General features: G+C 42.3%; 1 protein-coding gene across 1 annotated transcript in view; it reads left to right on the top strand.

Annotated features, from left to right (window-relative positions):
* adamts17 (ADAM metallopeptidase with thrombospondin type 1 motif, 17) overlaps nucleotides 1-26,467 on the top strand; it is a gene marked incomplete at both ends in the record, with an annotated part of 178,466 nt that overhangs the window by 130,446 nt on the left and 21,553 nt on the right. Inside the window, 6 exons of the mRNA XM_083993041.1 lie at nucleotides 99-268; nucleotides 4,100-4,227; nucleotides 12,411-12,531; nucleotides 17,003-17,077; nucleotides 22,749-22,829; nucleotides 24,622-24,779. Coding sequence (XP_083849167.1) covers nucleotides 99-268; nucleotides 4,100-4,227; nucleotides 12,411-12,531; nucleotides 17,003-17,077; nucleotides 22,749-22,829; nucleotides 24,622-24,779 — 733 coding nt within the window. The remainder of the gene's footprint in view (nucleotides 1-98; nucleotides 269-4,099; nucleotides 4,228-12,410; nucleotides 12,532-17,002; nucleotides 17,078-22,748; nucleotides 22,830-24,621; nucleotides 24,780-26,467) is intronic.

Below are 26,467 nucleotides of genomic sequence, written 5' to 3'. Positions count from 1 at the left end.
GTGTGTGTGTGTGTGTGTGTGTGTGTGTGTGTGTGTGTGTGTGTGTGTGTGTGTGTGTGTGTGTGTGTGTGTGTGTGTGTATGTGTGTGTGTGTGCAGGCCTGGTCCTGGCGGGCGGAACTGTCAGAAGACCAGCGTGGAGCACAAAGCCTGTGAAGGATCCCCCTGTCCCAAAGGAGCCCCCAGCTTCAGAGACCTGCAGTGTCTGTCCTACGACCGGCACGGCAGCAAGAAGAAGGGCAGCATGCTGACGTCTATTATCAATGATGGTGAGACACACACACACACACACACACACACACACACACACACACACACACACACACACACACTTATATCTATATACATAATCTTTTATGACGGACATGTCGTAACATCGTAACATCACCGCTCCCTGTATTGATTTTCCACTGGCTTCGTTGTAAACACATCCACATGGCCAGGCAGAGGGGTGTCAAAACAGCAGAAAAGTAATTTTTTTTTCTCCCTAGAAATTACTATGGAAAGCTGCAGATAGAGCCATTAGAAATTAATGCAACTGATTAATGTTGTTTTATATGCAATAACTTACAGGCTTTGTTAGTTTTAGGTTCAATATGTGCAAAAAGGTCATTTCAATAAGTTCAATAGACAACCAGTCCGGCCCCTCGACCAATTTTTTTATTTTGGCCCATGCATATTTGAGTTTGACACCCCTGGTCTAGAGATGGAAAAACTTTGTCTCGGACTTTCAACACTTTGGAGTGAATGATTGTGACAGTGACATTAGGCTAGATAACAATTAAACATTACAGTCTTATTCAGTGACACTAAACTCTCCTGTGGCAGTGGATGGTATATTTCAATGACGTCACAGATTTTGTATTTCAATGGCGTCCACCCAGTAAAAAAATCCCCACTACACCACTGCATATCACATTTTTATATGGAATGAGAGAGAGAGAACAAGAGAGACTTGTTCGAAATGAAGAGAGGAAAAACACAAAGAATAGACATGTATACAGTATGTCCCGGAGACTTTGTCCTGTCCTCAGGACATGACCGAGGGAGGATCATCTGGTGGCTCAGGTTTATTGTGGAAACTGTCACTGTCAGCTGCACATCTGTCAGCTGCACATCTGTCAGCAGGTCCGCTCCACGTAGGAACTTTACAAACTTTATTTTGTCAGAACAAATGACATCTTGATTTTGTAAACAGTGACATGTTGGAGTACATAAGTGAGCATATACTGTACTCACCCTCATTTATAATGTTATTGAATTCAATCTAATCCAGTCCACTTTATTTATATAGCACATCTCCAAAAGATAAAAGTTTTATAATGTGACCTAAAACATCTTTCTGCTGCTGTCCACCACCACCAACACCAAAAAGAAAAGATGGGCCTTCAGACAGAGCGACTTTTTCATTTTCAGGATTGGGATATTTGCACCACTGGCCCATGTTTTACTGCTCTTGTAGTTTGTCTGAAGTTTGAATAAGTTGTATCAAGAACAACAAATATACATGTACCATCTCCTGGAGCTCCAGTGATGACAGCCTTTTTTTAAAAGAGTTGCATGACCGTCCGTCCAACGATTGTGCAGAGTTTCCACCATATTGGTGGCAGGTGACAGCTTGGTGTTGTGTTGTTAAAGGGATAGTTCACCCAAAATTGAAAAACTCATTATCTACTCACCCTCATGTGGACTAAGGGCTGGGAGAAGTTTCAGAGTCCTCCGTGGCTTCTCTGAGTTACAGGGGGTCTCGGCGTAGCAGTGCATGTCCATATAACGGTTGCAAATGGATACCAACTGTCTTCGTAACAAAAAGACACACCAAAAAACATCCAAATACCTCCATGCTGCTGGTATGTAATGTCCGTCTTGTATTGAAGCCCCGAAATGCTAAATTGTTCTGAAAAAAATTAAATAAGTTTATATTTCAAGCTTGTTTGTAGCGGAAGCTTCTCGAAGCTCCTCTTCCAGGTGAGTAGATAATGAGTGAAATTTCAATTTTGGGTGAACTATCCCTTTAAAGATTTACAAAAGTCTGGACCAGTACGCTCCCAGAGTCCATGAAAGCCAGACTGGCTGCAGGTTCTGACCACAGGGTGTTACAGGTGGAATGTAAGTTATGGATACACTCAGCATTCATCATCAAAACCATATTAACACTATCACTTTTAGCTGCTTGTTGCTGGGCGGCGTGCTGCGCACAAACTTTTTGTTGGCCCAGACTGTGAGGTGGGATGCTGCAGCTATGGAATTTGGATAAATAATACATCGAGGGCTGGAGACTATAATTCACCACAGGTGTCATATCATTGGCCAAAATACTGAAGTCAGAATCTCATGCAATCCCTGTGATCTTTATCTCACTTTGACTTCTAATGTCTTCACAGAGTGGATTGATATGTATCCAAACAGCCACTCTGATATTCTCCCAGAGCCACTGCTGCCAGTGTTCTGATATTTAAGAACTGCTGCTAACGTCATTCCACTTGTTTACTTTTACTATAAGAGGATGTGAATGTGTTTCTGTTGAAGTAGATGAATGTTCTGCCTTCACCCTCATTTGTCCAGGGGAGTGATTAAGAAGCTCAGATCAGATCAGAGCTGCACTGATGCTTTTCTCTTTGGAAGTTTCTCTCGTCTCCATCCTGGATCTGTGGAGCTCAGTCACCATCAGGCTCCTGGTTGACTTCCTCTTCCCACCGCCCTTCGCCCTGATGGTTCAGTTTGGCAGATACAGTAGTAGGGGTGGGGAAAAATCGATTCATATAAGAATTGTGATTCTTATCATCTACGATTCTGAATTGATTCATAAACTTCAAATATCAATTTTTTTATTAACGTTTCCTCTGTCTCTCTGTGCGCCCTCACAGGCTTCCGTACACAGCATTGCAGCGAGCTAAGATAACCAACGCTTGTTAACCGATTAATAACCATAACTGATAAGATTAAAATACTCTATTGAATGTCTGAGACGATCAGCAACCTGACCCTCTATGGAGGAGAGAGGACCATCGCTGTTGTTTTTTTCTTGCTGTTATAAAACACAAGCTGCTCCAGCTGAGCAGCCACATCCACTGAGCTCTGATCAGCTGATCAGCCTCAGATGGAGGTTAGATCTTCACATGTTCAACTCTTTTCATACAAAGTGCAGTTTGTTTTTGTTTTGTTTTTTAGCAGCACCGTTGTTACATGTGATGCATGTCTATGTGCATGTGCATATGAGAATTTGAGATTTGAGATTAGAGATTTTGAATCGAATTGAGACACTCAAAGATTCACATCCTTACAGACCAGGCTTCTGAAAAGAGAGTATATGTTCAGATAAATCTAGCAGTTTACTTTAACATGGTTCAAAATTGCTGCTGAATAAATCTGAAAAACTGACTCACATGTGATGTGCATTTTTTTTTAGGGGAAATATGGCTCCTGATATAGTCTGTAGACATCATCATCATCATTCAACTTTATCGCATGGTCTGGTGTTAAAAAAGCAAACTAAAAATCGCAATATCGAAGAATCTCAATTTAAATCGAATCCGCACCCAAAAAATTGTAAAATAATCGAATCGGGAGAAAATCATATCATCCCAGCGCTACAGGTTGTCCTGGTTGTTCCAAATTTCTCCTCGTTATGGACCATGGAGGCTGCTGTTCTTTTGGGAAGCTTCAGTGTAGTAGATAGTTTTTTTGTAGACTTCTCCAGACCTGATCCTGGACATAGACAAGTCCCTGAGCTCTGCATGGCTTAGTTGTTGCTCTGTCAGCTGTGAGACCTGACACAGACAGGTGTGTGTCTTTACCACAGGTGGACTCCAGTCCAGTTGTAGAAGTGTCTCAGTCATGGCCGACAAGTGTCAAATCAACATGTCTGAATAGTTTTGTCAGTTTGATATTTCTTTTTGTCCTTTAATTTTCACTAAGTTTGTAAAAAAATAAAATTAAATAAATGAATGACTGAAATAAAAAGAGGGCATGTGGTTTTAAGGACTATGACTGCACCACTGCACCCGAGTGAACCTTCATCCAACTTCATCACTTCAACTCATCACAAGTTTGTGTGTGTGTGTGCATGTGTGTGTGTGTGTGTATGTGTGTGAGAGCAGAGAAGCCGTGTGTGCTGTTCTGCACCCCGGTGGGCCGGGATGTCCCGGCGCTGATGGCCGACAGGGTGATGGACGGGACGCCCTGTGGACCGTACGAGGCTGACCTGTGTGTTAACGGGAGGTGTCAGGTACACACACACACACACACACACACCTGCTCTTCTGTCCATGCTTTGAGTGGTTTCACTAACTTGTCAAGGCAGACCCAGCTGTTCTTCCCCCAGCTGTATTTCCCTCCACATTCATCACTAACACCCAATTCTTAACTCTCATACTTTCAGTTTTCTTCCTTGTGCTTTTTTATTGAAGACTTCCACCTCATGCAACTCCAATGCTCATGGGAGATGCAGATTTTCATCACAGTCTCACTTCCAGAATGCACAAACTGTTGCTCATTTGCACAGAACACGCTTTTAACAAACATTCCCCCACTGGGCTGCCCTGTGCTCTGCTGTTAGCTCAGCGAGTCCATCTCTGACAACTCATTACAGCTGCATGGGTTTCATCCCCACTGAGCCGACCGTGCAGCGGAGCGATCGGGGAGAACTAGGGGAGGTGTATAGATATCACGGCATGGACAGGATCCAGTAGAACCAGGCCAGAAACACTGGCTGAGGAGATCAGAGTGGTAAAAAAAGAAGCTGCAGCTGCTAACATCCCTGTGTCAGTGTGGAGAGGTGACAGGTGACAGGAGGCACACCCCAGCAGGGACAACCACCATGTGTTTTAAAGGAGACATACAGTATTATGCCCCTTTTCCAGAAATTAAAATAGTCCCCAGGTGTCTTAAAGCAGAACTATGCAGGATTTGGGCTGTAATTATTGTGGCTCAGAGTCACTGTGATGGTAGAGTGACCTATTATGAGGTGAATGGGGTCTAGGCCAATGCGCTCACCCCCCCCACTGGCTGAAAACCGCACTTGCAAGATCAGTCCTCCGTCTCGGTGTTACAAATCTCACCAATGGATGGACTATCGCGAGAAACTGCCTTACGGCAGTACGAGATAAGAACGCAGATGACGTCATGCATGTCATGAACAAGGGGGCAGTAATATAATACATCCATGGGCAGTTGTCGGTCTGAGAAGTGAAGCTCACTTCCGCGTTCAAAAAGCTGCAATCCCCTCGGCTGTCGCTGGGGGCTGGCTCCAGAAGGGAGCAACTCCAATCGAGCCCCATGTTAAAATAGCCGATTTTACAGCTTAAAAAAACATATTTACAGCCTGGTACATTTTATTTTTTTGGTCTCAATCGATAGTTTCTACCCCCGCACACACTCTGAGGGGGGTGAATTTTTTTTTAAACTCTACCGTTTTACTATTATTAGGGTTAAAGTTCTGGCCAATCAGGGCGCAGAACCGTTGAGTGACAGGTCCGGCGACCGCTGCTACGAGGCCAGTGGGCGGGCTCTCGGCCGGCCAACGGCCGCACCGCTCCAAATATGGCAAGTAGAATCCAACATGGCGCGGTTCTAACCCCCGTAGTAGCGGCACAAAACACACTCCCCAAAACCAATGGGTGACGTCACGGACGCTACGTCCATTCTTTTTACAGTCTATGGTCATGAATCGTGATTGGTTTGAGTTCGGAAAGTCGGAGGAAACCATGGAAACATGTTTGTACTGATGAAGTTCGGCTTGTGGCTAACACGGAGCTAATGCTAACAGACACACACACACCATGGATCTTTTATAAGATAATGTAATACATCATGACACACACACACACGCCTTCGCGTTTTGGAACCTTTATTCATGTGTGTGTGTATGTCTGTGTCTTTGTGTCTTTGTCTGTGTGTGGCCGTATTAGCGTTAGCTCCGTGTTAGCATTAGCTCCCTGTTAGCGTTAGCTCCGTGTTAGCATTAGCTCCGTGCTTAGCAAACACCGCTCTCTACCTTCAGCAGTAAACACAAGCACGTGTAGGGAGGGGGTGGAGGAGGTGGGGCGGCGAGTTTTTTTTTTACGACAGTGACATGTGCCTCCTAGAACTGTGGGGGAGCCCCGGAGAGGGAAAAAAAGAGAAACCAACGAAGGAGCGAGCTATTTCCGGCCAAGTTGCATAGTTCTGCTTTAAAGACATGTCTGTGACATGCTTTGGTCAAAATCCCCCAAGGATCAAACATCACAGCTCTTTTCATCCTCTCTAAACAGCCCTGTTCAGAACGGCTGCTTTCAGTGTCTGTCCCTTTAAATGCAAATGAACCACTGCTTGCCCCGCCCCCTCTACTTGTACCAAGTAGGGGTGGGGTTATGCAAATTCGAAACCTAGTTACATCACGGGACGTTACGAGACAGTCTCTGCATTTGCTTCGAAAACAACTCTGTCTGGTAACGTTGTGTTATTATCTCATAGCGTGGTGAATGTGCAGGTCACAACTTGTCCACCAGTTGTGGAGTTGTTGGATTGTGTATTTGATGAGTTTGATGAGGGAAACCAAGAAATCCCATTAGTCTCTGTAGCGTAGCTCTGAGCAGCTTGTGACTCAGTGGATGTGAGGGTCTAAGGACAGAGGATGTTGTTATGATGCCATGTAAAGCCCTTTGAGACAAACTGTTTGTAAAAACGGGCTATACAAATACAATTGCCTTGCCTCCGCCGCTCTAAAAACAGCTATAGCTAATAGCTAATCACAATTACTCTTGAGCTTTTTAATGAAGGTAAAAATGTAGCATAGCCACGAGAAAATCCTGCTTAGTTCCTCCTTATAGCAGAAGAGGATTGTGGGAGTAAACAAAGTGGTATCATAAGTCTTAATTTTAGGGATAGTTCAACATTTTGGCAAATTGGCCTATTGCCATAATCGCTATAGTCATAGCAGTAGGTTTATTACCTTTAATTGTTGGTGCAAGCTGTTTTTAGAATGGCGGAGCGGAGCGGCAGGCTGCTCAGGGCTACGCTACGGAGGCTAAAGGAATTTCTTGGTTTCCCTCATCAAACTCATCAAATACAAAATCTAAAAACTCAAAAACGCTTTCGTGGACAAGTTCTGAGCTGCACAATCATCACGCTATGAGATAATAACGGAACGTTACCAGACAGAGTTGTTTTAGAGGTAAATTCATGCAAAACCGCTGATGCGCGTTGCGTTCAGGGACAGTTTTTCAGCAAGCAGTCTCTGTATTTACCTCGAAAACGGCTCCGTTTTGCAACGTCCCGTTATTATCGCATAGCATGGTGAATGTGCAGGTCACAACTTGTCCATGACTATCCCTTTAACTCAGAGCTCAAGAAGCTTCTAGGTTACATTTAATATTGAAATGGGACAACGACAACCGGTAAATAGTGTTATGATAATAATATCATAAATATAAGAAGTTTCCAGGGATGCAGCTATAGAATGAGCTGAGACTAGTTCATAAATAAAAACTCCAGATTTTAGTTGTATAGTCATCACTGAAACAAAATCAAGCAGTCATGAAATAAATAGACAAATAAACACATGTGTGAGTGCAGAGCTGTGATGGAGGTCCACACATGGATCAGCAGAGCAGCTCATTCATTAGCAGTCTGCAGCGGTGGAGTGAATCCACAGCCGGCTCCCCAGGGCAGGGTTGGGGGGTTTATTTGGATCTGGTGTCTCGACAGTCAGTCTTTTGTGTTTATTAGCAAATATTGAATGCTGGTACATTTAGGAGGAATTCCCCCTCCTCCTGGCTAAGGCACAGAGAGAGAGAGAGGCTGCTCCAGAAAGTCAAATATGGATGCAATTATCATGACGCACATGTGCTCACAAAATACTTACTTCTCACATTTCAGTAATGACTCATGTATCCTTAACTGCAGGATCACTTAGAACGAGTGCAGCCGAAGCACACAATGCATGTGTGTGTGTCTGTGTGTGTGCATGTATTTAATTTACCTACAGTTACACATGCAGATTGCACAAGCAGAAGCTCTGATTCAGTACAGTTTGATTTGCGTTTCCTCCCAACTCAAGCCCACTTGATGACAAACACACACTCTCTCACACACTCTCTCACACACAAACACACACACACCTCTCCCCCAAACCATAATAGCACATTGTGCACAGCTGGCACAGTCTGGATACCTTCATTCATTTTTTTTTTTGGGACACATTAATTCTACTACAAATCACACAGACCTCTAGTCAGTGTGTGAGATGCTTCTACATCCCATGCAGCAGCAACTTATTTGTCTGTATGCAGAGGTGAGAAATGTTAGAAAACATTTAAGAAACTTTTTCGGTAACACTTTACTTGAATAGGTAAGATTGACATAACACTGTCATAACCATGACATAACAGCTGTCATAAACATCAATGAATACTTATGACAGCTGTCGTTAAGTGTCATTCGGTAAGTTATGTCACTTTTGATGCAAAGTTGACATTGTTTGAGATGTTTTTGTTCTGACAACTTGACATAAAGACAATTTAAACTGTCATAGCAGACCTAATTGCCAAACTTTAAAAATGATGTCAAGTTCTCATAACAAGGACATCTCAAATAATATCAACTTTGCATCAAAAGTGACATAACTTACCGAATGACACTTAACGACAGCTGTCATAAGTATTCCTTGATGTTTATGACAGCTGTTATGTCATGGTTTTGACAGTTTTATGTCAATCTTATGAATACCTATTCAAGTAAAGTGTTACCCATTTTTCTTGCCGTGCACCTGCAAATCCCGGCAGCAGAACCAACCGGCCTGAAAGGACTGACCTGGGTTCAGTCTGCTCCCCTCCTCCTCCTCCTCCTCCTCCTCCTCCTCCTCCTCCCCCCCCCCCCCCCCCCCCCCCCCACCCACCCACCTTGTCAGCTTCAAACATCCTCGTCATGTATCTGTCCAACTCTGCTAAAGCGCTCAACCTGCCGACTGGCCGTGTCTTTCACCTGAGGAGGGGGCGGTGGGGGTGTTGGGGAATGGAGAATGTGGTCTCCAGACAATGGGGGGGTGGGGGGGGGGGGGGCATGCACTGAGGTTACAGAGGGTGGAGGTGGCATGGATGTGTTTTTTTAAAGGGATAGTTAACCCAAAATTCAAATTTCACTCATTATTTACTCACCCTCATGTCGACTATAAGAGCTGTATACTTGCATAATAATGCATACCAACTTTCTTTGTCCAAAAAGACACACCAAAAAACATGCAAATACCTCCATACTGCTCATCTGTAATGACCCTCTTGTATTGAAGCCCTGACATGAGAAATTGTTCCGCCGGTCTGACACAGGACGAGGAGTGAACTGAGACACTGGGAGCTTCCGCTACAAACAAGCTTAAAACATAGACTTATTTAATTTTTTCAGAAAAATTTCTCATGTTGGGGCTTCAATACAAGAGGAACATTACAGACGAGCACTATGGAGGTATTTGGATGTTTTTTGGTCTGTCTTTTTGAACGAAGAAAGTTGGTATCCATTGACAACCATTATATGGACAAATACTGCTGCGCGGACCCCCCCGTAACTCAGAGAAGGAACGGAGGACTCTGAAAATTCTCACAGCTCTTAGTTGACATGAGGGTGAGTAGATAATGAGTGAAATTTGAATTTTGGGTGAACTATCCCTTTAAGGCTAGCATGTGAAACTCGGCCAACTATGAAAACACTCAGAAGGAGAGAGAGAGGAAACAGAGAGGAACGGGGGAGAGGAATATATTCAGTGGAGCTGTGAAAATATACTGTCAGACTGGAGGAGGAGAGCACCTCATGGCCCCTGATGCATGGTGCAGCAAAACCTGGAAAACCGGGAAAACCATGGAAAATAAGAAAAAAAAAGTCAAATGTCCTGGAAAAGCTTGAGTTGTCCTGGAATATTATTTATCACATGGTGACATCAGCTACCAGAGCTCTATCTGACTTTTCCAGATCCCACCAAGGATTTCTTTTCCAAAGAAGTGCCTATGAGAAAACTGGACACTTTGAGTCGATGAGTGTTTCCAGTGTTGGAGCTGTTGTCTCCTCTGCTGAGTGACAGATCGAGGAGCAGCAGAGAGCTGGAGTGGATGTGGTTTAAAAACAAAAACAACATGTTGTCCTATGATAAATTTGTCATCATTTCTAAGCCTGTAAGAGATTATTTCATAGATAAGTGAGAGCCATAGACTTGACATCTCCCTCCTGTTGTCCTTCTGGGTCAAATTGACCCAATCTGTTCCCTTCCTCCATCCATCCTTTTTTTTCTTCCTTTCTCCCTTCCTTCTTTCCGCAATCCTTTTTCTCTTCCTTCTTTCCTTCCTTCCCTTCGTCCTTACTTCTTCTTCCTTCCTGTTTTGATCCAATTGACCTGATCTGTTTCCTCCCTACATCTTTCTTTCCTTCCTTTTCCCTTCCTTCTTCCCTCCCTTCTTCCCTCCTTCTTCTTCCTTCCTTGAACAAATCTGTTCCCTCCCTCCCTCCATCTTTCTTTCCTTCCTTTTTCCCTTCCTTCTTTCTTTCCACAATCATTTCGCCCCTCCTTCCTTCTTTCCCTTCTTCCTTCCTTTCTTGAACGAATCTGTTTCCTCCCTCCATATTTCTTTCATTCCTTTTTCCCTTCCTTCCTTCCTTCCTTTTTGACCCAATCTGTTCCCTCTCTCCTTCTATCTTTCCTTCCTTCTTTCCTCCCATCTTTCCCTTTGTCCTTCCTGCCTTCCTTCCTTCTTTCCCTTAGTCCTTCCTGCCTTCCTTCCTTCATTCATTCATTCCTTCCTTTCTTCTTTCCCTTCGTCCTTCCTTCATTGACCCAGGAGGACAACAGGAGGGTTAAATAAGACTTTTGAGGGTGAGAGCAGAATAAACATAGAAACAATCATGTACAAAAAACAGTACAATTGTCAAAAAGACTTCTCCAAAGCATCAGTGGGACGGGGGATGTGTTAGTGTATAGTGTAATAACATGTCGGTCAGACTGTAGCAGCTAAAATGTCCTGGAAAGTGATTTCAAGCAAAGAGTGGGAACCCTGTGTATGGAGCGTTATGAGGATTTTCATCATTTGGTTGAAGCAGATCAAAGTTCTGGGGTCAGATTCAGTATTGAAGGAGGTTTTGATCATATAATATTTTAAAAGTTCCTTGTAGAATTGAAGAAATAGTGGATGTCAGAGTTAACATTTAACATTTAACCTGAACAAACCACATTAGCATGTGGGACACAGGTGCTCAGTGTTGTTCCAACTTGTTCCAATCTACATGTTGGTAAATGTCGACCTTTTCTTCAAAACTCCAGCACACTGTCCTCACTTGCAAAAGGAATATTTATTGAGTGCATTTCTGCACTAGACCTTTATCAGTCACACAGTTTGTTAAAGGGATAGTTCACCCAAAATTGAAATTTTGGACTAAGGGCTGGGAGAAGTTTCAGAGTCCTCCGTGGCTTCTCTGAGTTACAGGGGGTCTCGGCGTAGCAGTGCATGTCCGTGTAACGGTTGCAAATGGATACCAACTGTCTTCTTAACAAAAAGACACACCACAAAACATCCAAATACCGCCATGCTGCTCGTATGTAATGTCCGTCTTGTATTGAAGCCCCGAAATGCGAAATTGTCCCGAAAAAATTAAATAACACACATTTCAAGCTTGTTTTGTAGCGGAAGCTTCTCGAAGCTCCTCTTCCTGGTGCGTCAAATTTGGACGAACTGGGAAGAGGAGCTTCCACTACAAACAAGCTTGAAATATAGACTTATTTAATTTCTTTCGGGACAATTTTGCATTTCGGGGCTTCAATACAAGACGGACATTACATACGAGCAGCATGGAGGTATTTGGATGTTTTTTGGTCTGTCTTTTTGTTACCAAGACAGTTGGTATCCATTTGCAACCGTTATATGGACATGCACTGCTACGGCGAGACCCCCTGTAACTCAGAGAAGCCACGGAGGACTCTGAAACTTCTCCCAGCCCTTAGTCCACATGAGGGTGAGTAGATAATGAGTGAAATTTCAATATTGGGTGAACTATCCCTTTAACAATGACATTGCATCCAAAATAAGGAAATTGTTTCACACAAGTAGCCCATTGTCAGAGTTTCAATTATTAAAGGCAAAAAAGCCCCCAAAATATCTTTTTTTTTTTTTTTAGAGAAAGAAATAGACACATGAAACAACTTCAAAGAAAAGCACAAAGAGAGAATTCATCATTGAGTCCCTTTGGTGCCAGTGTTTGGAGGGTGTAAATCCAATAGGCCTCCCTTTGTTTTAAATAAATGTTGAGTAAAATTTACAACCCAGGAGTATTTTAGTCACTTTTATAAAGGTTTACTGCGAGTGATGATGATCATAGATCTGTCAGATGAATAATAGCAGAATTTTACAGGTCATATATTCTTACAACTAACTAACACTGTTTTGTTGTTGCTCTCAGAAAATTGGCTGCGACGGCATCATCGGCTCTTCAGCTAAAGAGGACCGCTGTGGTGTTTGTAACGGAGACGGGCGCTCCTGTAAGATAGTGAGAGGAGACTTCAACCACACCAAAGGAATGGGTGAGTGTGTGTCTGTGCTTTGTCTCTGCTAATATACTAATCCAGCTAATACAGTATGTAGCTGGTGTTCTCTAGAGAAACCAGGTATGTGATCATTGGTATTCACTGCTGATTGATGCAGTTTGATTGATGGTATTGAAGCAATGATCAGTTATCAATAAGAACCTGAATTTGAACTCACCCTAATTAATTAGGTTCTCGTCTAACTGCACTGTTGTTTTCTGATTGTAATCATTTGGACAGTTCTGCAGTGCTTACCATGAATGGACAAATGTAAAGCTGTCATTGTAGATGTTTACATTATTGGTTTGAAAAGGATGTTCTGGATTATTCAAAGGAGCACAATAAGACACAATCTAATTTCAGTTGGACCTATTGATAACAGATGGTCAGGTATTGATCTGTTACTAACAAGAGGAGATCACAGCACAGGCTGAAAGGGATAGTTCAACATTTTGGCAAATTGGCCCATTGCCATAATCCCTATAGTCATAGCAGTAGGTTTGTTACCTTTAATTGTCGGTGCAAGCTATTTTTAGAACAGCAGAGCAGAGCCGCAAGCTGCTCAGAGCTGCGCTACGGAGGCTAATGGGATTTCTTGGTTTCCCTCATCAAACTTATCAAATACACGATCCTGCACATTGCACACATTGTGACCTGCACATTCACCACGCTATGAGATAATAATGGAACGTTACGAGACAGAGTTGATTTCGAGGTAAATTCATGCAAAACCACTGATGGTGTGTTCCAGTCGGGGGCAGTTTTTCGGTAAGCAGTCTCTGCATTTACCTCTAAAACAACTCTGTCTGGTAACGCTCTGTTATTATATCATAGCGTGGTGAATGTGCAGGTCACAACTTGTCCACCAGAGCGTTTTGGAGTTGTTGGATTGTGTATTTGATTAGTTTGATGAGAGAAACCAATAGGGCTGGGACGATATGCTTTTCTCCCGATTCGATTCTTCTACGATTTTTTGGATGGAGATTCGATTTAAATTGCGATTCTACGATATTGCAGATTCTCTCGATTTTCAGTCTGCATTTTTAACATTTATCTGCACACAAATACTGTAGGAGCCTATAAATTAACATACTCTAACAAATGCACATTGCACAATATTTAAAAAAAATCACAAAAAAAAAAAAAAAATCGATTTAAAAATCGTCAAAAAAGATATTGCGATATATATGTGAATCGATTTTTTCTCCCACCCCTAGAAACCAAGAAATCCCATGAGCCTCTGTAGCGTAGCTCTGAGCAGCTTCTAAAAATAGCTTGCACCGACAATTAAATGTAACAAATCTACTCCTAAAACTACAGTATATGTATATGGCAATGGGTCAATTTGCCAAAATGTTGAACAATCCCTTTAAATGTGTATAAAATGTCATTATTCGACTTTTTCTACCCCAGTCTGTGTCAGCGGTTACAGCATTTGACTGATAGGACAGTGAGAAGAGACAGGAAACGTGGGGACAGAGTAGAGGAATAGTGTATATGAGGAAAAATGAACAAACAAACAATTACAGTATTTGTTAAACTTCACACTTAGCTGTCGCTTGGTTAACAGGCTGATAGCTGGTGAGCCACACGTTCCCACAGTAGATAAAACATACCATCCATCCACATTTCCTTTCCAATGTCTCATCGATCATTTCTGACATAAACAATAAAACACAACTGTAAGCTGGAAAAGAAGCCACTGCCGCAAAACGGCCAATTCAAATAACGTTTTAATTTATTATGGCATTTATAATCAGTACCAGGCCCTCACTCTGACACTTCATTTAAAACATGGTATTTACAAGCTTCTTCATGGAAAACACTGTGAAAGGATAATGTGGAGGTCTAGTGTTCTAATCTGTAGCATCTTATCTGCACTGATAGCTGATACATGTGGTTTGTATGTGCTGGCTCCTCCCACCTGTTCTCCCTGATGTGTGTAAACAGCTCAGAGCTCCATCAGTAAATGAACAGGACCATGAATCCCCCATTAGGGGCCTGAGGAATACAATCTAGTCTAATCAGATGTGTATAATGTGAGTGTGTCTGTCAGTGAGGGTCGTCATAGATCCAACCCATGCCTTTAGTAAACCTGCATGTCCACTACATTATAAATTGGACTTTAAAGTGAAATACATTTTTAGAGATTGAGTTTAGGGCTGAACGATATATAACTATCCTATCTATATCTAGATATGAACATGCAAGAAATTAATATCGCAAAAGGCAACGATATGGCGACATACATAGAAAACCAGACTGTGGTCCGTCATCGAGGTGTAGACCAGTGAGTTTGGAGCTGATGAGAGGATTGAAAAGAGAGATCGAGACGACGTGTCTGTAGCCGCCATGATATAGAGAGCCTAAGCTGAAGCAGGAAGTAACGTCGCCATGGGACCTCAATTTGGAAAAAATCTCCATGTAAGTGAACAGGAGTCAAAATGTTTTTTTGTTATCTGATTGAATTGCGCCATGAGAAAAAGATATGACCTCTACCTGTTTAAAACATCACGTTTCATGCAGAGAAATCAGCAGTTTGTCGTAAAACGACAACAGAAGAATGTATTTAGTGTGACGACCACTCTAGGACTACAGATCTGTGTCCCACAAAAAATATGTCACCAACTGACACGGGAAAGGGCGGCATGTGGTGTGTGATGTCACCTATGCGACTTGTAGTCTTTCTGGTTACAGACTCTTCTGAATTTTATTTTACAATAGTTTTACAACAAACTGCTGATTTCTCTGCATGAAACGTGATGTTTTAAACAGGTAGAGGTCATATTTTTTTTTGTCATGGTACAATTCAATCGGATAACGAAATAAAACTCTGACTCCCGTTCACTTACATGGAGATTTTTTCCGAGTTGAGGTCCCATGGCGACCGTTACTTCCTGCTTCCGCTTAGGCTCTCTATGACGACCCCTCCCATGTTGAGTCGTGCCGAGCCGTTACTGTGTAGTGTAAAAGCGCCATAGCTGTCCTTTCAAAACAAATGCATTAAAAAGCCCAAGAAAAAAAAAACCCACTGACTGGTGAGCTGGTGGCGGTGAGAATTTTGGCGGTTCTGATGAGCATTTGCATACATTTGTTATCATGTTGTCTTTTGAAGAAGACTGTGAGACTATAAGTCGAAGCAGAGCTGCAGCAGATCAATCACTGAATCAATCACTAAAACGGCACTTTCCACATCCTTTGCTATTATGATGCCGCTTTATTCTTTTTTTATTTTTTTAAAAAATGCTCCGTTATCATATCGTATTGTATCGATATCAAGATATCTGGCATAAATGTCAAGATATGAAATGTTGTCCATATCGTTCAGCCCTAATTGAGTTGAAGGTTCTGGTTGAGCCAGATGCAGGATCACACAGAACCACAATCTCCTCATTATCACGTATTTGCTTTAAAGGGATAGTTCACCCAAAATTGAAATTTCACTCATTATCTACTCATCCTCATGTGGACTAAGGGCTGGGAGAAGTTTCAGAGTCCTCCGTGGCTTCTCTGAGTTACAGGGGGTCTCGGCGTAGCAGTGCATGTCCATATAACAATTGCAAATGGATACCAACTGTCTTCGTAACAAAAAGACACACCAAAAAACATCCAAATACCTCCATGCTGCTTGTATATAATGTCCGTCTTGTATTGAAGCCCCGAAATGCGAAATTGTCCCGAAAAAAATTAAATAACTCTCTATTTCAAGCTTGTTTTGTAGCAGAAGCTTCTCGAAGCTCCTCTTCCCGGTTCGTCAAATTTGGACGAACTGGGAGGAGGACAGACCCTGGTTCATCCAAATTTGATGAACCGGGAAGAGGAGCTTCGAGAAGCTTCCGCTACAAACAAGCTTGAAATATAGACTTATTTCATTTTTTTCGGGACAATTTCGCATTTCGGGGCTTCAATACAAGACGGACATTACATACGAGCAGCATGGAGGTATTTGGATGTTTTTTGGTGTGTCTTTTTGTTACGAAGACAGTTGGTATCCATTTGCAACCGTTATATGGACATGCACTGCTACGGTGAGACCCCCTGTAACTCAGAGAAGCCACGGAGGACTCTGAAACTTCTCCCAGCCCTTAGTCCACATGAGGGTGAGTAGATAATGAGTGCAATTTGAATTTTGGGTGAATTATCCCTTTAAGATATGAAATGTTGTCCATATCGTTCAGCCCTAATTGAGTTGAAGGTTCTGATTGAACAAGATGCAGGATCACACAGAACCACAATCTCCTCATTATCACGTCTTTGCTTTAAGTATTCTGTGGTCAAGTGTAGCCAACTGTTAACATGGTTGTTTGAGTTATAAGATAAATAATCAATAGTCAGTCACTGTCTGAGTCAAAAAGAGAGGATAACTGGAATTAAAAGTTGTTAGTGCGTGTGCACATGTTGCACACACTTGCCGGTGTGGTCCAAAGGACATGTGACCTCCCTTCAACTTCCTTGTCTTGTCCTCCAGTCACCACTAGGCAGTGTAAGAGGGTATCTACCTGTGTGATGGCTAAACCCAGAGCTGTCCCCAAGTGTTTCTCATGTAAGATGCATGCACTGTGTGTGTGTGTGTGTGTGTGCGTGTGCGTGCGTGTGCGTGTGCGCGTGCGTGTGTGTGTGTTTCCTGCACTGCCTGGAGTGTTTTACTGTAGGTAGATGAGAGAAGCAGTTAGCTGTGGGCTCCCCTGGGGATGTAGTCTGGTTACAGTTACATAACCAGCTGTTTGACCCCGTTACCCCATAACCCAGCCGTGAGGAATGCCAGGGACGCATTCCTTTCATCCTCGCTGTTTCCTTCTTCCCGCTGCTCCTGCCAAGTGGTGGAGTAATGGTGGGGAAGGGGAGGGAGGAAGAGTGGGGAGGGGGGGACAGTCGTCTGCAATAAAATGCCTGCCTTTACACTTCTAAATCCAGACACAGTGCACACATCTGGTTCTGCTACCAGCTCAGGGGGTTTGACATTTACAGCGCCGCATAAAAGGCCGTTTACAACAGTACATTTCACATTTCACATTTTGCATTTTCTTCTTCGAAAAACATCCAAAATGTGCAGCTTTGAAACCCAGGTGAGCCCGCAGCAGCTTGTGTCTAACCATAGGTGGATGGGCCGGGGTGGTGGAGGGTCGATGGATACAGCTGGGTTGGCTTTCAGGAGCTTGTGGTGTGTTTGTTCATCGTGGAATACCAGTCGCCCCCAAACGATACCATCTGCAACACGTTCAGTTTCAAGCCTGGACTCACAAAATTTTGTGTCATGAACACGACGTCTTGAAATGCAAATTCCACATCTGCACACGAGGATGAATTCTTTTTTTTCTTTTTTTTTTCCTCTCGCCATGAAAGGAATACGGAAACAAACAGGCAGCAGTGCTCCCGTCAGGAGGAAGCGGTCAGATATAGAGCAGCTGCACTCAGAAGGCAGAACCGCTCCGACAAACAAAAGTGTTCGCATTATAATAAGTGTCTTTTGGCTCAACTTGAATGTGTCTGCACCTCTGCTGCTCAGCCGCCGTTCAGTAAAGTGTTCAGGCCGCATCCACCTCCATGTCTGGTGACTTTGTTTGATTTATGAAATTGGCCGTTACTGTTGAAATTGTCCACTCCTCACTCAGTTTTATATGTCTGATCACTTGTATGGATCTACACAGCAGCAGACTCCACCCATCAGAGAGATGCATGCAGGGACATGTAGTTATTCCACTACTTTTCTGTGTTTACTTGAAACCAGACTCACCAGCAAGTGTTTAAATGATTAATGTAAAATTCATCTTCATTCAGTTATATGACTTGTCTTACTAAGGTCTTTATTTTTTCTGAATCTCTACACTGGAGATGGTGAGTGCATAATCTGACCTACAGTGGTGTGTAGTGGCAATGTGAAATACAGGTGCATCTCAATAAATGAGAAAAGTCTAAAGGGATAGTTCACCCAAAATTGAAATTTCACTCATTTTCTACTCACCCTCATGTGGACTAAGGGCTGGGAGAAGTTTCAGAGTCATCTGTGGCTTCTCTGAGTTACAGGGGGTCTCGGCGTAGCAGTGCATGTCCTTATAACGGTTGCAAATGGATACCAACTGTCTTCGTAACAAAAAGACACACCAAAAAACATCCAAATACCTCCATGCTGCTCGTATGTAATGTCCGTCTTGTATTGAAGCCCCGAAATGCAAAATTATCCTGAAAAAAATTAAATAAGTCTATATTTCAAGCTTGTTTGTAGTGAAAGCTTCTCGAAGCTCCTCTTCCCTCTTCCACGGTCGGCTCAGTGGGGATGAAACCCAGGCAGCTGTAATGAGTTGTCAGAGATGGACTCGCTGAGCTAACAGCAGAGCACAGGGCAGCCCAGTGGGGGAATGTTTGTTAGGAGCTTGTTCTGTGCAAATGAGCAACAGTTTGTGGATTCTGGAAGTGAGACTGTGATGAAAATCTGCACTTTGACCACACTCTCCACAAAACACCCTGTGTGTCAAGTGGACTGATGTTCAGAAGTTCTCTCATGAGCGTTGGAGGTGCAAGAGGTGGAAGTCTTAAATAAAAAAGCATGAGGAAGAAAACTGAAAGTATGATTGAAAAAAAATGAACTGGGAAGAGGACAGAGGACAGACCCTGGTTCGTCCAAATTTGACGAACTGGGAAGAGGAGCTTCCGCTGCAAACAAGCTTGAAATATAGACTTATTTAATTTTTTTCGGGACAATTTCGCATTTCGGGGCTTCAATACAAGACGGACATTACATACGAGCAGCATGGAGGTATTTAGATGTTTTTTGGTGTGTCTTTTTGTTACGAAGACAGTTGCTATCCATTTGCAACCGTTATAAGGACATGCACTGCTACGCCGAGACACCCTGTAACTCAGAGAAGCCACGGAGGACTCTGAAACTTCAAATTTCAATTTTGGGTGAACTATCCCTTTAATTATTTCAGTTGTTCAAATCAAACACTAAAACTCAAATATTATATAGATTCATCACACAGACAAATATTTCATGTCTTTATTTCTTTTAATTGTAATGATTATGACTTAGAAATGATGTCACACTCTAATCAGCTGATTAAGGTTTCCTGAGCCTTTGTGGTCTCTTTCTGGTTCAGTAGCTCCACTATCATGGAGAAGACTGCTGACCTGGCACTTTTATTCTAATTTATTGAGATGTACCTGTTTACCAATTTTAGGCATCACACTAAAACATTCAGTCATTTAACAATACATTTCAAAATAGGATGGTGGCTCATAAGAGATTTAAAAAGCAAGAGGAGCTTCATTAAGTGAGGAAACTCTGTGGCTGAACGGTGGTTGCAGCATCATGTTTTATGGTGGCCCCTAAGGACAAAACATGCAGAGAAGAAAAGCACACACACTGAGACAGTGTCCTCTGAATTGTCTTTTTGTTTGTCTCTCCAACTGTGATGACATATAATAATTCACTCATTTAATAAGATAAGATCTAAAAGCAATAAATTATCACTAACCCACTGTGAAATATCATATTAATCATCATCAATCACCAATATCAGTGGCATTTGCTTTAGTACAGTTCTCCAGAAAATGAAACCAAGCATTGTTCTTCATGGTGCAGGAAATCTGAGTGTATTTCTCTGTTGAAGTTGAAGCCTTTGATTTAGTCACTGACAGATGTGGAGGTTAAAAAGATGTCGGCGTGGTAGATGTAGTCTGTAGTAGTGGAGCTCTCCGCTTGTTGAGCCAGGCAATCTATTCCACAAGCATGGCCAACTGACATCTTAATGGAACTGACTCTGGTAGCTTCTAAAACCCAGACTGGCTCAGACACACACATGGAGACATGATGAAGTCCAGCTCACAGCATTACCTCTCACACATTCATCCACTACACTACAAACTATTTGCATTTCATGCTTTGGGTTCATGTGACAAAATTTTTGCTGTTGTCTTTCGTTATTGTCAGTGTGTCTATGTGTGGTGTCACCAAAAACTGGCTGTCAGTCACTGTCAGAAGCACCTGTGTCCTCCCACTGTATAACTGTGTGCTGTGTGTTGTTGGTAAGTATGAAGTCACATTGATGTCTGAGACTGCGAAGCACCGTACTGGGACATGATGTTGGGCATTATTTAGAACAAAGCAGCTCATTAGATCACATCTGACACTTTCAACTTTACATTTGACTTTAAAATGTATAAACTTAAAACTTTGAACAATCATGAAACCAGTTTGAAACACTGACTTGATCATTCTTAAACACCAAGCATAGACATTTCTTTCTTTCTTTCTTTCTTTCTTTCTTTCTTTCTTTCTTTCTTTCTTTCTTTCTTTCTTTCTTTCTTTCTTTCTTTTTTTCTTTCTTTCTTTCTTTTCTGAATATTTGCCCTTTAAGAGGGATCTGAAATTTGACTGTTATGGAGTCAACTGCTCTGGAAGCAGTGGACCTGAGATAGAAAAACCTCATGGTCATTTTTAACTTCTTGCATTTCACTCAGTTTCAACCATATGTGGGATCTCCCAGGTTTAAACCTAAATGCACTTTAATGGTCCTGCACTGTCACACACACTCCAGGTGTTCTGGAGACAGTGTCTACACACTGACCCACACTGTCCTGAGTGGAATTTTAAAGGGATAGTTCAACATTTTGGCAAATTGGCCCATTGCCATAATCCCTATAGTCATAGCAGTAGGTTCATTACCTTTAATTGTCGGTGCAAGATATTTTTAGAACGGTGGAGCAGAGCCGCGAGCTGCTCAGAGCTACGCTACGGAGGCGAAAGGAATTTCTTGGTTTCCCTCATCAAACTCATCAAATACACAATCCAACAACTCCAAAACGCTCTGGTGGACAAGTTGTGACCTGCACATTCACCACGCTATGAGATAATAACGGAACGTTACGAGACAGAGTTGTTTTAGAGGTAAATTCGTGCAAAACCGCTGATGCGAGTTGCGTTCAGGGACAGTTTTTCAGCATGCAGACTCTGTATTTACCTCGAAAATGGCTCCGTTTCGTAACGTTCCGTTATTATCTCATAGCGTGGTAAATGTGCAGCTCACAACTTGTCCACCAGAGCGTTTTGGAGTTGTTGGATTGTGTATTTGATGAGTTTGATGAGGGAAACCAAGAAATTCCTTTAGCCTCCGTGGTGTAGCTCTGAGCAGCTCGCGGCTCTGCTCCGCCGTTCTAAAAACAGCTTGCACCGACAATTAAAGGGAACAAACCTACTGCTATGACTATAGGGATTATGGCAATGGGCCAATTTGCCAAAATGTTGAACTATCCCTTTAATGTCACAGCAGAAGTCAGGATTAAGGTGAACGTTGGGGTTATTCCCAGATCATCTGTTAGACTTCATGTTTCACCTTTGACTCTTGTTATCATTGGTTGTTTGCTTGTGCATGACAGTTATCAGGAATATCACATGTGTGATATTATTATATCAATTATTATCTTAAACCTGTCTGTGATGTCATATCGCCATAGATGCTTCCAAATATCAGCTGTTAGATGCTGAGGGAAATGTGATCAAAACCAATGCAAGTGAAGGCCAAAGTAACAAAAAGATTGACAATGAATAATGATCATGATAAAATTAGCAGCATACTCTTCAACACACTGTGGACACAGTTAATAGTAGATTGACAGAATGAGAGCCACCAGACTGAGCTGCTTTGTATTGACATGATGCCCAACAGGTTTAATGGCAGTGTGCTGTGTGCGGAGGGGGCTGGGGACTGGTTGTGTGACAGAGATGAAATTGGAACGATTAGAAATTAGAATATTGTCAATCATAACGGTAGACCATCAAACCGCCAAGATTAAGTCTTCTTTAATTAACAATTCATAAAGATTCTTATTCAGTGCTGTTTGTCTCACCTTCAGTATGTTGTTAACTTATGTCAGCTCTGAACTGAGTTTTAGTCATTTTAACATTGTTTGTGATGTTGGAAGGTGAACTTTGATTATTAAGTTGATTTAACAAGCAGCTTAAAAACCAGATTCATTAAAATGCTTTCACACCCTGACCTCATGGTCTCTGCAGTTTATTTTGGAATGAATAGAAACTAGTGCACAGAAAGTTTTAGAGACACAAAAGTGTAAATGCAGCCAATATGAGGGACTGAATCCAAGTGGTGTAGTGGATAGAGCATCTCTGATACGAACACAGACGTCCCCAGCCCGTCTCCCTGTCTCCACCGGTGTCCACTCTGAAGGTGTTTTCACTGTCTCTGTCTTCCTGTCAGGCTACATCGAGGCCGTGGTGATCCCTGCTGGAGCCCGCAGGATCAAAGTTGTGGAGGACAAACCCTCACACAGCTTTCTGGGTAATGATGCATGTGTTTTACAGGACATGCCTCACAGCCGTGACAATGATTCATGATGAACATAGAGTAAATGAAATGATCAAACCCATGTTACTTCCTGAGTGTGTGCTACAGTGTAAGTACAGTATGCACACACAACGTCTTCAGCACAAGGCGGCTACTGGGTATTCATCTGATCCCATTAATTTCTTCTGGAGAAGGAAGGTCTAGAACCGTTGTCCTAAACATTTGGTGGGGGAAACTGACTACACAGTGGTTTACATCCAACCCTAATTATCGGTGCACGTTGTTTTGAGATCAGCGGGGCAGAGACGTGAGCTGCTCAGTGAACACAATGGAGGTGAATGGTACAGGTCCCCTGTCCCTCATCTAACTCATCAAATACACAATCCAACAACTCCAAAACGCTCTGGTGGACAAGTTGTGACCTGCACATTCACCACGCTATGAAATAATCATGTATAAGTATGTAACATTACGACACACAAAGCATATACTCGGAACTACTTGCACTTTTGAAATCACTCCGCCCAGCACCCATGTCTGGAATGTAGTTCCGGCTACGCATTTGCCTCGAAAACAACTCTGTCTCATAATGTTACATGATTATTTCATAGTGTGGTGAATGTGCAGGCAGTGTTGTGACTGAACGCGTTCAATGAATGATCGTTCATGAACTCGTTCATATTTTGGGGCGAACGTGAACTGAACGTACTGTATTTCTGCTTGATGAATGTTATTGTGAACGCGTTCATTCTGGCGTTTGTGAATGGCGCTCTCTCAAAGTATGACTTCGTTCAGGAGTGCACCAGATTTCCATAGAGCTTTCCAGGCAAAAACCCAGCTAAAACACACTGTAAACAGGCCAATATGTAGTGGAAAAACCAGCCAATCTGGCAACACCTATTGTTTGGATCAGCGGCGCTGGAAGAGGCGGAGTGATACAGCGCGTTGCTGAGCCTGTCTGTATGGAGGAATACTGACCCAGTTGGTTAGTAAAACATAAACGGGGGTTAGAGAGGGAAGTCCAAGTAATTTGACATATTTGAGAATTTTATAAAATATTAACGCAATAGATACTTTTCCTGGTAATTAATAACTTTCATCAAAATAATTGCTGTGGTCCTATATGGGCTGAGGCAATAATTTTGAAAAATAATAGCTTGTAGCGACATATTGGGAAAAAAAAAAAGAAAAGAAAAAAGAACTAGTTCAGTTTTGGGACTGTGAACTTAGTTTAAAATTTTGAATTATGAACTATGAACTAGTTCATTTTAAAAATTTGTGAACTGAACTTAGTTCATGTAGAAAGTGAACTTTCACAACACTGTGTGCAGGTCACAACTTGTCCACCAGAGTGTTTTGGAGTTGTTGGATTGTGTATTTGATGAGTTTGATGAGGGACAGGGTACCATTCAACTCCATTGTGTTCACTGAGCAGCTCACGTCTCTGCCCCACTGATCTCAAAACAACATGCACCGATAATTAAAGTTAATGAATGACTTTAGGGATTATGGCAATAGGCAAATTGGCCAAAATGTTGAACTTTCCCTTTAAGTGATTTATGAAAATGATTATTGGATGGTTGGATCGTGTTGGAATACCTCTTGACATCCCTGTTGACCATCAGATGTTGGTGGGTGGGAGGTTTGTATTGAACCTCCATACTGAGCAGAGAGAGCATCCTTCCATGTTTTAACACTGTCACAGTATCACCGATTGGACAGGCTTTCATTGCTCCGTCTCCACCACAGGACCCCCTCCCCCTGACCTGCTTTGTCCTCCTCACAGCCCTGAAAGACTCCAGTAAGAGGTCCATCAACAGCGACTGGAAGATCGAGCTCCCAGGAGAGTTTGAGCTGGCTGGGACCACGGTGCGCTACGTCAGGAGAGGACTGTGGGAGAAGATGTCCGCCAAGGGGCCCACTAAGACCCCCTTACACCTGATGGTACGTGACGTGACTGAGTGATGTATGGTGTAAAGTCTTCATTGTGGACATCAGGTCAGAATGCATGGAGAGGAAAACACCAACACTCTGACTCAGGTTTATTCTCAGCAGCAGTGTAATGAGTTTGAGTTGGTAAATGAATAATCGACTGATGATACTTGACTGTCTGGGGATGTTCACACAGAAACCAGTTTGACTCTCTTTTAGGGCTTCACATTATCAAATACAACAGAGCAGATCCGTCTCACCTAACCTTTCAAGAGCGTTTCTAATTTTCAGTTAAAGGTCAATATGATTAAAATAAACACACATCAGCCATTCAGTTGCTGCTAAGGGATGTTAAGACCCTATGAAGTGAAAAATGTCTTTCCCCAGCTTCATTCTTTTATCCACATGATAATTGTTCGTTTATCTGGTGATATTTGTCAAACTCATGTCAGAAAGTTATTATCTGAGTATTTTTTACATCTAAATTGATAGGGCTGGGACGATACGCTTTTCTCCCGGTTCGATTCTTCTACAGTTTTTTGGATGGCGATTCGATTTAAATTGCGATTCTACGATATTGCCGATTCTCTCGATTTTTCGGCATTTCTGCATTTTTAACATTTATCTGCACACAAATTCTGTAGGAGCCTATAAATGAACATACTCCATTATAAAATGAACTTAAACCCTTTTCAAAACCTGTACTCTCTGTATGTAAAAAAGGCAAACAAATGCACATTGCACAATATTTAAAAAAAAAAATAAAAAAAAATTGATTTTTGAAAAACAAAATCGATTTAAAAATCGTCAAAAAAGATGTCGCGATATTTATGTGAATCGATTTTTTCTCCCACCCCTATAAATTGATGGATTTTGTCTTCCTGTTAAACAATGTTAAACAGATGTTAGCTGACTCATCCTGCACTTGAGGGTGCTCCTAATGCTGGAGCCAATTAAATGGTTCTTGAATTTTACGTCTTCACCCAAAATATAAATCCTCCCTGCTTTAATGAGCTAGTTGTGCAGATACTGTGCTAACTGTGGAGCATCAGCTCTGTTATGGGGATGAGCCTGTGTCTCTCCCCTGCTAGCACAACTGCCACCTTCAGCTCTCTGCCTGACTCATCACCCAGGTCCACAGGTGTGTGTGTGTGTGCAGCTGAGGGAGAGAAGTCCTTCACAACAGCAGACAACACCACAGGTTGTGCTTAACATACATTCAACGTGATTGGGATATCTGAGTCACGTCCCTCCCTAGCTTTGTGTCATGTTTTAATCAGAAACACGTGATCATGCAGAAGCACATAACAACTGTTGCCCTACAAATGACTCTGCTGGCATCCTCCTTATGAGCTGGAAATATTTTACCATTTCAAATGAATAAGAGTATATTTCACTGTGCGAACTGTGAGCTCAGCATTTACTCACTCACACCTGTTTATTTTCATATAAAGCAGGAAATGAAATCAGATTACTGCTCCTTTAAAATGAGTTCCCACTCATTTTAAAGCAGGTGTGAACAGACACACCTAGAGCCGATCATTGTGTTAATAGCAGGTGTGAACGGGACCACCGAGTCAAAATGAAAAAAAAAGAGAAAAAAGTGACCTCACTGATGAGCTGCTGTGTGACGTGCAGATTTTTCTCATTAAAGGGATAGTTCACCCAAAATTCAAATTTCACTCATTATCTACTCACCC

Source organism: Trachurus trachurus (assembly GCF_905171665.1).
Source record: "Trachurus trachurus genome assembly, chromosome: 3".
Taxonomy (NCBI): domain Eukaryota; kingdom Metazoa; phylum Chordata; class Actinopteri; order Carangiformes; family Carangidae; genus Trachurus; species Trachurus trachurus.
This window is presented reverse-complemented; position numbering and strand designations above follow the sequence as displayed.